The sequence below is a fragment of the Benincasa hispida genome, chromosome 11 (assembly GCF_027475165.1).
Source record: "Benincasa hispida cultivar pf3 chromosome 11, pf3_genome.v1.1, whole genome shotgun sequence".
In the NCBI taxonomy this organism is placed as follows: domain Eukaryota; kingdom Viridiplantae; phylum Streptophyta; class Magnoliopsida; order Cucurbitales; family Cucurbitaceae; genus Benincasa; species Benincasa hispida.
In genome coordinates, this window is record NC_143488.1 from 48,060,340 (window position 1) to 48,072,619 (window position 12,280).

The 12,280-nt window shown below is 42.3% G+C and overlaps 2 protein-coding genes across 2 annotated transcripts; both read right to left on the minus strand.

Moving 5' to 3' along the window:
- Positions 1-3,187: 3,187 nt before the first annotated feature.
- Positions 3,188-4,354, minus strand: LOC150032693 (uncharacterized). The gene is made up of 2 exons (XM_090306988.1): positions 3,740-4,354; positions 3,188-3,496 (listed from the first exon to the last, which is right to left on the minus strand). The coding sequence occupies exons 1-2, from the start codon at positions 4,352-4,354 to the stop codon at positions 3,188-3,190; spliced, it is 924 nt and encodes a 307-aa protein (XP_090163114.1).
- Positions 4,355-5,916: 1,562 nt separating this feature from the next.
- LOC150032694 (uncharacterized) lies at positions 5,917-8,260 on the minus strand. The gene is made up of 3 exons (XM_090306989.1): positions 7,391-8,260; positions 6,583-6,976; positions 5,917-6,464 (listed from the first exon to the last, which is right to left on the minus strand). Exons 1-3 carry the CDS (start codon positions 8,258-8,260, stop codon positions 5,917-5,919), a joined length of 1,812 nt encoding a protein of 603 aa, XP_090163115.1.
- Between the last annotated feature and the right edge of the window lie 4,020 nt (positions 8,261-12,280).

Consider the following 12,280-nt stretch of genomic DNA (forward strand, 5'->3'; position numbering starts at 1 on the left):
TTTGGGCCTGATCTGTGATTTGGGTCCAATTTAAATTTTTTTTTTTTTTTTTTTTTTTTTGTAGTTTAGACTTTGAATCCAAATAATAATATCAAATTGGGCCAGTGACGGCCTCCTTATACACGTATGATTGCAATGGTGACATAGTTCGAGCTTTCTGTGAAGCCTGGTGCCCTTCAACCAACACTCTCTATACCGCGGCGGGCGAAGCATCGATTTCTTTGTGGGACCTCTAGTTGCTCGGGGGTCTTCCGGTTAGAGAAAGCTTTTACGAGGAGGTGGTTCCTTCCCTCAAAGGGCTAACCGGTCACCGTGACAAAGAGAGTGTGCTCGCAGAAAGAAAATCGCACGACTCCCTCGAAGCATGACTCCTTAGTGTCTATCAGCTCCTGGATCTCTTTTTGGTTCCTAGGGCTCACAAATATGACAAGCCCGTTACACAGAAGCAAAAGAAAGCCTCTTGGTCTCGGTCCATGCAAAATCCTAACAGTTCGCATTCCGAGATTGGTCAAGCAGGGAGAACATGTTATTCGCAGAGTTAGAGGTCGAAGACGAGTTGAAAGACAAAACTTATCTGGCCGCCTTTCTATCCTGCTGGTTATGCCTTTTTGTATTTCCCAGAAAGGCGGTTACCTTCGCCTCGAGGTCTTCAGAATAGCTAGTTTAATGGCTTACGGGACTGTTTATAGTCTCGTCATTCCGATCTTGGCCAACATCTATCATGGCCTAGGGCTGATAGTAGAGGCTTCGAACCCGATCGGGCGCACAGACTTTTACTTTCCCATGCATTAGGTCCATAGTTGGCTGGCCCATTACTTCAACACGCATTACCCCGTTCCTGTCGCTGTTCGAGGTCCCAAGATGGTCTACTTTTCAGGCGAAGGTGGCTCGATTTACTTCGACGAGTACGAGGCACGAGAATTGATCCATAGCGGCGCTAGTGTTCAGTGGCACGCAAGCATTCTAAACAGGAGCAAGCATGAACGCCTAACTGACGATAGAGACCTGTATTTTCTGAAGTCTAGTTATTTCTCCAGCATGCGATCAGGCTACATATCCTCCCAGTGTGGGAACATCCGAACTATAGAGTCGTATAGTCCCTTTCGTTTCGGCCGACAGTTCGGCTTCCATCAGGACATTCCGAATGATATAAGGGGAATATCTCCCGCTCCTACGTTGTAGAACGTTTTACGTTACTGGAGATTATGCACGAGACGTAAGCCCTCGTCTCAGGTATTCTTGCCGGCCCATACGTTGGATCCATACATCCATGTTACCCCACGGTTCAAGGATTGGTGGTTAGCAAAGCACGGGAACTACTTTGTTAGTGACTAGTGCTATTCCTCCCCCAGCGACGGCGAGATTACCCAAAGGTAGAGGGATCAACCATGGGGCGAAGCAACTTCGCCTAATTGAGGAAGTGACGGTGATCGTACAAAAAGACGCTTCTAAACCGGTTGAGGAGAAAAATCATAGTAGTACCGGTGGTCGTTGTTGGAAGTGACCCTCCAAAAAACACAGGGCCTCGAATGTCGATTTTCTTGAGAGGGTTCAGAATGATCTGGTGACTTCTGACGCTCTCAATCTACTTGTATGTTGTCCCTATACATAAGTTTGCTCGTCTCGTCTTCTTTTTTTTTTTTTTTTACACTGTACGGTTTATATTTAGTCTCCCCTTCTGCAGTCACCCCTGAACCTTTCTCTTTAAGGATTTGAAGCCTCACGAAGTGAAGAATCTTTAGTGGGCCCTTTTGACGTTGACATAGCCGTTGAGGTCATTAGTTCCTCTGAAGTACTACCGATGGATCCCGTGCCAAGGTCCTGTCCAGTGCGTGCTATCCTCGGTGACATCTCTCATGTCAAGGAGGCAGTGGTCGTCAGGAATATCGAGGCTTCAGATTACGCGGCCAAGGAAACTAATTCCCCCTTGGTGCCTGTGGCAGGAAGGGTTTTCCAACCCGGAGAGTGTCGAAGGTCTTGGGAGACTATGCACAAGAAGATCATGCGTACTCCTTTCGAGAAGGTTCTTAGTCTGGAGAAAGAAACACATTAGATATTCCGAGCCATTTTCGACATTTATCGTGCCAACCTCCCTTCTCTTAGAAAACTTGTTAATGAGTACTTTCGAAACGTGGAGAAGTACAATCAGTTTTAGTTATCCTATTCCTCTCAATTAACTCAAACAAGTAAGAAGCAATGTCTGAAAGAGGTTAAGTCTAATCTGGAGAAGATATTGTACGATGAGAATAGTGCTTTTGCTAAATGAAAGGCGCTACTTGAACACGACTCCCGGGCCTTACAAGAAGGAGAGACACTACTAGCCAGGTTGGAGTCCATCAGAGCTGAACGGGCTGAAATATCGCTACTGATTTCTGAGAGCGAAGGCCTTTTGACCCGGCATAAGCTTGAGGCCTCGGAGATGCGGGGGGCGATAAACAAGATCGAGACCACCCTAATCCTTTCTGACAAGGATGTCAAAGCTTTAGATGTCCTACGGCATGTGCTGGAAGCGATGCAGCATGAGCTGGGGAACTACCACTAGGTACCTTGACTTGATGTTGCTCGTCTTATTGGATTAGGCGTACTATTAGGTATAACTACTGGATTTGACTATTGTACCATTGAAACATCTTAAATGGAAGTTTTTTTTTTTTTTTTTTTTTTTGTCTTTTTCTGAGAGATGTTCTCTAGTGCCTTGTAGCCTCCTTTAAATTTATGCTTCTCTTATTTGTTTATTTATCTATATATTTATTTATTTTTATTTTTTTTACTAATGTACATACACATATTTTTTTTATCATGTGACTGAACTTAAATTTCTTTAAATTGTCTACGTACTCTTTATAATGATAGGGATCAAGTCGTAACATAGTTCGTACAAAGGTTTTTTTTTATTTTTTATGCGTAAAACTTCTTAAGAAACTTTTCATTGATTGGGCCAATTCTTAGCCCATCCTAATCAATTATCTTGTACGCTCCATTTATGTAGACTTTCTTGACGACGTAGGGTCCATTCCAATTAGATGTAAACTTATTCCCCGTATGTCTTGTTGTGATAATTGGGCTCCTTACGGCAAGCACTAGATCACCTATTTGAAAGGACCAAGGCTTTACATGCTTATCGAAGGCCTTAGACATTCGTGCCTGGTAACATTCCAGCGCTTATTGAGCTTCTAATCTTTTTTCATCAAGTGCTTCCAACTCTTGGAGCCGCAGTTTGGTGTTGTCTTCTATAGAGCCCTTCTTGCACTGCCATTCTCAGCGATGGAATTTCTCTTTCCAAAGGAAGGAAAACTTCTACCCCATAAACGAGAGAGTACGGGGTGACTCCTGTAAAGGTACGGTGAGTGGTGCGATAAGCCCACAACGCTTCACCGATCTTCTCCTGCCAATCTCTCTTCGACTTGGAAACAATTTTCTTCAGCAGGTTGCACAATGTCTTGTTAAATGCCTCAGCCAACCCATTTGCAGCGGCGTTATATATGGATGACTTGTACTACTTGAATTTGAATTTTTCACTCAACCTATCCATCAAACTATTGAAGAATTGTCTTCCATTGTCCGTTACGATCCGATGGGGAATACTGTACCGATAAATGATGTGAGTGCGGACAAAATCTACCATGTTTTCTTTCTTGGCTTCCTTTAAAGCAACAACCTCAGCCCATCTTGAGAAGTAGTCAGTGGCTGCGAGGATTTAGGAGTGCCCTGCTGTCGACTTAAGTGTTATAGGGCCGACCAGATCGAGCCCCCATGCTTCAAAAGGCCACGAGGCTATAGTTCGATGTAGAGGCTCGGGCAGTTGGTGAATGAAATTCGCATAATATTGACAGGCTTCACATTTCTTTGCACAATCCATTGAGTCTTGGATCATTCCCGGCCAATAATAACCCATTCTTCTCAGCTGGAATTGTAGCTTTGGTCCTGCATGATGCGCGTCGCATATGCCTGAGTGTGCCTCCTCCAAATCCTTCGCTGACTCTTTCTTACTAAGGCACCGAAGGAAAAGTCCTTCAAGGGATCGACGGTATAAGACCCTTTTGTAGTAAATGAAATGTGCAGCCCTCCTACGAACCTCGATTTTACGGCGGGAGTCATCCAGGAGCCTTCCATGTTCAAGGTAATATATGATGGATTGCCGCCGATCTTCCTCGTCTGTTAGGTAGACTGATATCACATTCGTTTCCCCATATGCATTCTCAATCGGAGGTACAACCCATCTTCGCCAAAGCGATATATTAAGGGGCACATTATCCAGATCCGTTAAAGCAGTAGCTAGGTTTGCCAAGGCATCCGCTTTCTTGTTCTCTGTCCTCGGTACATGTTCCAATACCACGCTTTCAAACTTCTCCATCAACTGGCGAGCATAAGTGAAGTAGGGTTTCAAGTTGTCATGCTTCACCTCTTACTGGCATAAGAGTTGATTGATTATCAACTTTGAGTCGCCGAAGATTTCTATACAAGCTACTCCAATCTCTAAGGCCATTTGGAGGCCAATTATCAAAGCTTGGTATTCGGTGATGTTGTTTGAACATGACTCGACAAGTGCGAAGCTATAAGGAAGCATGTGCTTTTCTGGCGAAATGAGGACAATACCTACCCCCGCACCACTTTTTCGTGCCACACCATCAAAGAACATGACCCACAGTCCGGAGGTCTCTGTGAAGAGAACTTCGTCATCGGGCCAGTCTTCACTTAACTTCTAATCTGATGGAACCGGGTGATATGCCAGGAAGTCGGCTAATGCCTGCCCTTTAACTGCCCTTTGTGGTACATAGACAATGTCGTACTATTGAAGCATGATTGCCCATTTGGCTAAACGTCCTGAGATGATAGGCCTGGACAAGACGTATTTGATAGGGTCGACTTTCACAATTAAGTGAATTGTGAAGGCCTGCATGTAGCGCCTCAACTTATCTATGGTGAAGAAGAGCACGAGACACGTCTTCTCTACAGAGGAATAATTGATCTCGACTCCATTCAGGGTTCTACTCAAGTAATAGAGAGTGCGTTCTTTCCCCTTTTGTCTTTCTTGTGCCAATAGTACCCCCAGTGATCTCTCTTGTGCTGCAATGTATAGTATCAACGGCTTGCCTACTACTGGGGCTCCTAAGACATGTACCTCTTTATGTTATTGAAAGTATTCTGACAAGCCTCGTCCCATTCGAATTTCTCTCCCTTTCTCATAAGTCTTTGAAAGGGTTGACACCACCCTGCCAGGTTAGAAATAAACCTTCGGATGTAGGCCAGATGTCCCTGCAAACTTCTTAGCTCATGTAGATTTCTTGGTCTTGGCATCTTCTGGATAACATCAATCTTAGATTGGTCTATCTCTATCCCTCGATGTCTCACAACGAAACCCAAAAACTTTCCTGAAGTTACGCCAAAAGTGCATTTGAGGGGGTTCATCTTTAACTGGTACTTTCGCAGACGATCGAACACGGTCCTTAGATCTTTCAAATGGTCCTGTCGTCCTTTGATCTTGACCACAAGATCATCCACATAACACTCCACATGTTTGTGCAACATATCGTCAAACACCTTCTGCATGGCACGTTGATAAGTAGCGCCGACGTTCTTCAACCCGAAGGGCATTACCTTGTAACAATATATCCCTTTTGGGGTTTAAAATGCCGTCATTTCCTCGTCTGCGAGGGCCATCTGTATCTAATTATATCCGAAAGATTCGTCCATGAAGGATAGGGCCTCATGTCCTATTGTCGCATCGACCATGATTTCTGTGATAGGTAATGGAAAATTGTCTTTAGGACAGGCACTGTTTAGGTCGCGAAAGTCTACGCAAACACGAAGCTGTCCATTATTTTTTCTAACCGGGACGATGTTGGCTATCTACGTTGGATATTTAACTTAACAAATGAACCCGGCCTCAATCAGTTTATTGACCTCAACCTTAATTTAGGGGATAAGTTCTGGTCGAAAGCATCGTTGAGCCTGCTTAACGGGTCGACACCTCTGTTTGATCGCGAGATGCTGGACTGCTACTTTTGGATCTAGTTCCGACATCTCTTTATATGACCAGGCGAAAACATCCCTGTATTTGGTGAGTAAACTCATGTATTCGTCCTCCTCCTCTTCCGAGAGAGACGCACTGATGAAAGCCGGACGCAGGTCTTCTGCGATGCCCAGATTCACCTCTTTTAGTTCGTCCACCGTGGATTGACCACCGTCCTCTAGCCCTTGTGAAGTTTCCTCCACTTCCTCTTCGGTCATACCTTCTTCGAATTCTTCGATGATGGTGATGTGGTGGCACGAAGTTTCGCCTTCCTCGTGCTCTAGATTTCCATTCTGAGGATTGGTGAAAACGACGTCGTGCCTCTTGACTTTGAATGTGCCCTCACTTGTGTTTAAAGTAACGAAGGTCTTTCTCTCCATGCGTGAGGGGATGGTACTATGGATTTCTCCATCACTTCTTGCCTCTCCTGATGGCTTCTGGTCCGATAACGCTTCAACATTTTTAAGGTTGATTCGCTGCTAGATGGACACTCGAGGTATCGGCCCCCTCTTTCGTGTAGTTTTTTTTTAGGGCGTCAGCGCAAGCTCTTCCCTTCCCCATTGTCTTACTAGAGACATATTGATCGAGAGGATATTTAGCCCTCTCGTGCTTCAAGCGATAAAAAATGGGAGTGCGAGGTTTTCCTTCACTCTTCTTTGGAACTGTGCCTAGTCTTTCGAAAGCTGACGGTCGCACCACCACCGGCAATTGACAGATGATTTCCTCATTTTCTTCATTTGGCGGAGTTAACCTTCGAAAGACTGAGCATCGAGTGTCTCTGGGAATAGTATGTGAGCTTCCCCTTTCTGCTTCTGTCATGCTTAATCTTTTGAAGACCAAGGCGCGAGTGGCAGGTCGTCTAATACGATCGAAGGCTGAGGCTCTTTTGCCCTCATTCTCTCCTTTATCATCAACTTCTTCTACAGTGATATGATTGTTGTTGGCCACTTTCCCTTCGCCTTTCTGATTATGTGGAGTGGCTCTAACAGCTCATATCCGAGACCCGCCCTCGACGTAGGTATAGTGTGTCCCTCTTACAAAAGCTTTTTTTGGGTTGGCGAGAGTCGAGGTTGCTCGTAAATCTTTAAACTTTTGAACTCAGTGTGAGTTATGAAATCGTAGCCCGCCTCGCCTCCGGCTTGTGGACTTTCAGCTTCGTTATCGGTGTGAGGGGTGTGACGAAACTCTCCTTTAGAATTTCTATGTCGCCGACCTGCAAACCTTTTAAGCATTCCGTAAAAGGTGACTCACCCATGTTTCGTCTCGACAAAGGGACATAGCGCAGAATCGGAGGTTTTGAGGCTTTCTCGCCCCTCACCATGGTTGTTTCTCCAACGCCGAGGGACATTTTATTTTTTTTGGGTTGGAGACTCGTACCTTGCTACTTGCCCTTTTCTTCGTGTCTACTGGCGACTTCGACCGGGATCCACCCACTTTCTTCATCAGCAAGTTCTCTATTGGCATCCTCTCACCGGAATTCTCGCTCTTTAGGTAAAACTTTGCATTTGCAAAGTGAGACTCAGCTTCAGAAAGAGGATTAAAATCTGCTTCGACCTTCTTAATCCCGTCTTGGTAAAACTTGAAACACTGATGTAGTGTCGATGTAATCACACCATTCCCATGAATCCAAGGGCGTCCCAATTGCAGTTTGTAGGTGGTCTTTGAGTCTATCACATGAAATAGTGCGTCGGCCTTCAGATCGCTAATGAGGAGCTCCAAGCATATCATGCCTATCGCCCTTTGGCTGCCTTGATTGAAACCCTGAATTACTAATTTGTTGTTTGATAGCTCTTCCATAAGTATGCCCAACTTTTTCATAGTCGTCTTAGGCATTATATTAACGGCGGATCCGTTGTCGATGAGGATTCGATCCGCTCTCTGTTCTCCAATGTATCCAGAGACGTAAAAAGGTCTATTATGCAATTTGGATCCTAGTAGCAGATCTTCGTCTGAGAAGCCTATGGATGTGCAATAAGAGGCATAAGCACATGCTGCGGGGGTCGATGCACAAGAGGCGTTGGATTCTAACAACGCTTCAATAAGGGTCGTCTTAGCTTCTGGTGGGTGTGAAAGCAAGTCGTCTATGTTGAATAGTGACGAACTCTTTAGTCCTCCTATCGAATTTAATGGGCTTAGAATGGTATCTTCCTCTTCCCTGATACTAAAAGCATGACATGCGGCAATCTCTGATATCTCCTCTGAACCCCAATTGCAAAAGTTCTTTGGGAGGAAATCTGCTAAGGTCATCTGTCATCTGGGACGAGGAATATCCTTGTCTCTCCCGTCGACAGCTTTGGGCCTTTGAGCCTTTTTTCTACCCTTCCTTTTTTGTGCCTTGCTCCCTCCCTTGTCGCTTCTATGAAAGCGTAGCTCTTTCTGGGTAAAGTTCAGTCTTTCCTTCTTACGGCGCACCACAAGGATCCAACCTCCGTTATTGTCATCGTCAGTGCGCTCTCTTCCGTTTTGAGGGTCTATAGTTTGGACCTCCTGTAGAAACCGCACTACCACAGGTTCAAAGGTCCCAAATTGGACCAAACTCTCCCTTTCTTCATAAAATATGGTTGGTGGCGCCACACTTGGAGTTACCGTCACCGCAGCATGATTCATTTGGACCATCTCGTCTAGATCCAACTTTATTTTCCTTTCACTGGCCAATTTGAGGATCAATTCCTTCAGTACGAAACATTTTTTGATCGGGTGGCTAATGACCCTATGATACTTGTAGTAGTTGGGATCATCCACCTTGCCGGCCTATTCCGGTCGTCTACATTCTGGCAGTTGGATAAGGTGATTCTCTAGTAGTTGCTCAAGCATATCCGCTACATCAGAGTCGGGGAATGAGTAGACTTTTTCCTATCGTTCCTTCAAGTTTGGGCGACATCTTTCGCTTTCTTGGTTTTTCTTCTCTATCTTCTTTCTTTTCCTTTTGAGGAGAACTTCAATGGGGTTGTATTAACAACCATGATTCCTTCGTGGCGCCCTTCACAATTTTCTCGGTTCCTTTCACCTCTTTCTTGTCTTTCCTAGGTTCGTGGTTCAGAAAGTCCCTCGTTCCTCTGTTGGCGATACTTAGCCCCATATTGTGAGCGCGGGTCGCCAATTCTTCAAAGGTATGGGGCTTTATCCCCTGTAAGATATAGAAAAGTTCCCAGTGCACACCTTGCATGCACATTTCCACAGTAGACAATTCGATGAGTCGATCTTTGCAATCCAGACTCAGAGCTCTCCATCGGTTGATATAGTCGACGATTGGCTCCCCTTTCCATTGTTTGACGTTCGTCAACTCCATCATACTGACGGTGCGCCTGGTGCTGTAGAAGCGATTCAAGAATTCTCTTTCAAGTTGCTTCTAGCTATCAATCACCTCAGGTTCTAAGTCTGTGTACCAGTCAAAAGCGTTCCCTTTGAGGGTTCTGATGAGCTGTTTGACTAGCAGGTCTACTCCTTATTCACGCATTTTCGCATGTTTCTACGAAATGGGCGATGTGTTGCTTTGGGTTTCCTTTTCCGTCAAATTGTTAGAACTTTAGGGGCTGATACCCTGTAGACATTCTCAGGTTGTCGATCCTCTAGGTATGGCTTGGAATACATGAAGGAAGTTTGGGCCGACCCTCCATATTGAGCTCTTATGGAGGTTATGATCATGTTTTTGCAGTTGTTGGACTGACAAAAAGGCCACCGAGGCTGACTGTTGGAATTGATTTTCTTGTAGTACGGTCTTCCCCTTGTCGATTGCTTTGATCGTGGGTGCTTGGCTTGATTCAGCAACCTCTCGAAACTGCACTTGTTCTTTCAGGGCAACGATCTCATTGTCTTGCTCCTCGACAGCTTTCACCAAAAAGTTAATCTTCCTTTCCATTCCAACCATGGCCGCTTCCGCTGTCACATCCGCTATCATGACAGAAATCACATCTGGCGGTGAATCTCTTTTCAGCCTGCTGGATACGAAAGTAGAGTTGTCGAACAAGGGGTTTTCCTTGATGACAAACCCACTTTGTGGGGATTCCATCATTTGCCTCAAGATATCGTGGGCGATGAGGGAGCTCTGCTCTTGCTCCTGCATGATTTCTCTTGAGTAGTCGCGGGTGACTGGTCTCTTGTACGAGCCGTTTGTGGAGGAAGCTTTAGATGCCATCCTCTTAAGAGATTTGGATGCCACCTTCTTAGGCACCATTTGGCTTGTTTAAATGCTGAAAAAGAGATGAGAGGTAGAGAAGTCTCACTGGGCGTGCCAATTTTGTTCACACAAGATTTTCGGAGAAACGTGTTTCGTGGAGTTGAACTCGAGTCCGTGTTGATGTTGAAGTTGATTTGTGCGATGTGGTTCGATCTCTAATACTTGATCCTCTGATTCTCTCTCAGTTAGGTGAATGTGCTTGACTTGGAGAAGAAAAGCACCGAACGTTCTTGAAGTATAAGTCTTGGAAGCTTGAAGTAGAAGTCTTGGAAGAGTCTTTGTGTCTTCAAGGGTCTTCTGTCTTATAGGAGTGCAACTTCAAGAGTCTTGGGAGTCTTTTGATTGTTGATGAATTCTCTCTGAATCCTCTGAATGTAGAAAATGCTGCCCCTACAAATGAAGATAACTTCTCTATTTATAGAGTTCTCAGGAAGGCTTCGTGGGCTTGTTTGGTCCATGGGCCTGGCCTTTGGGCCCAATTATTGGTTTTGTGCCTGATCTGAGATTTAGGTCCAATTCAACTTTTTTGTTTATAGTTTGGACTTTAAAACCAAATAATAATATCAAATTGGGCCAATTTAATCTCATCTGATTCAACGCGTGACGTCATCGAAACTGGTCTTCAATTCAATTCGGAACATGTGTGAACTTCTAATTGGACCCAAAGTTAATGATTTAGAAATTCGTCATTAATTTAGCAAATGACGTGGTGACTTGTGATTGGTCCAAAATTTTATCCTTCAATATATGTCAGAATGTTAAAAGATGTTAAACAATTACCAATATTATTTTTCAAAAAAAAACAATTACCGATATTAATTTTTTTTTAAAGAAATATTAATTTAATTGAACATTTTTATTAAATATAATGTGTGATTAAAAAAACATAACAAATTTTAAGTATGTATAGAATAAATTTATTTTAATAATCAATTGTATTTTAAAATTTTAAAACAATTTTATACGTACATTATTTTTAATAATTAATTATAATTTTAATCTTGTCCAATGCACGATTTTTTTTTCTTCATATTCTTACTTTTTCAAATTTCAAATTAAATAATTATTATTAATGGCATATTTTGTAAATTTATGGTTTTATAAAGGAGTAAATTGGTCCGAAAATGATTCTCCCTCCAGCCACTTTTTAATATAAAATAAGAATTACAAAGATATAATTCTAACCATTCATAAATAAGATATAAAATTTTTTTATATACATCCTTAGGCCTCGTTTGGTAATCCTTTGGTTCTTTTTATTTTTGCTTTTAAAATTAAGCGTATATTATCTATATTTCTTACAATGGTTTGCATCTTTCATAATCAAATTCAAAAAATAAAAACACTTTTTTCGAAGCTACTTTTTTTAGTTGTCAAAATTTGACTTGATTTTTTAACCAATTGGTGAAAAATAGATAACAAAAGAATAAATTTGGAGGTGAAAGTAGTGTTTATAGGTTTAATTTTCAAAAACAAAAATAAAAAATAAAATGATTATTGAACAAGACCTTAATATTATTAGACTACAAATGCACGAATATTCAATATACACAAATAAATATATGATAAGAACGGTAAAAGGGGATTTGCAAAGTCCACATCCTTTGGATAGCTTTACACCAAGGGAGCTGATTTTATGAATGACTTAGGCATACATATTTATTCTCATTTCATGTGGAATGATTATAGCTAGGGCCCTCCCAATGACAAAAATATGGGACCTGTTATTATTATTTTCTTTTTTGAGTTTGATATAATAATTTTTAATTCATAAAGTGTAGTCATTAATATGCAAAAAATTTAAATAGAATGATATGATTGGTCTAATACACTAACTACATACATTGTAGTGTAAAGTATAAATATTCCTTACTTTGAACTATATTTTTTAATAATAAAAAAAAGATAAATAAAACATGACCCTAAATATGTCAAGTTGTATAATTTTAACCCTAAATTTTTTTCATTACATCAAATCGTAAGTTGCAACTTAAACTTTAATTAATGTTAAAATCTTAATCTTAAACATTAAATAGGTGTAATTTTAATCCTCGAATAAGTTCTCACTTCAAATATTGATAAATCATTTT

Coding starts and splice junctions, on each gene's coding strand:
- LOC150032693 (XM_090306988.1), bottom strand. CDS start 4,354: ATGGAGAAGTTTGAAAGCGTGGTATTGGAACATGTACCGAGGACAGAG. Junction 3,497..3,739: donor AAGCATGGGGGCTCGATCTG/GTCGGCCCTATA, acceptor AAATTCAAGTAG/TACAAGTCATCCATATATAA.
- LOC150032694 (XM_090306989.1), bottom strand. CDS start 8,260: ATGACCTTAGCAGATTTCCTCCCAAAGAACTTTTGCAATTGGGGTTCA. Junction 6,977..7,390: donor AGAAAAGGGCAAGTAGCAAG/GTACGAGTCTCC, acceptor CCACATAATCAG/AAAGGCGAAGGGAAAGTGGC. Junction 6,465..6,582: donor TCTCGATCAATATGTCTCTA/GTAAGACAATGG, acceptor AAAATGTTGAAG/CGTTATCGGACCAGAAGCCA.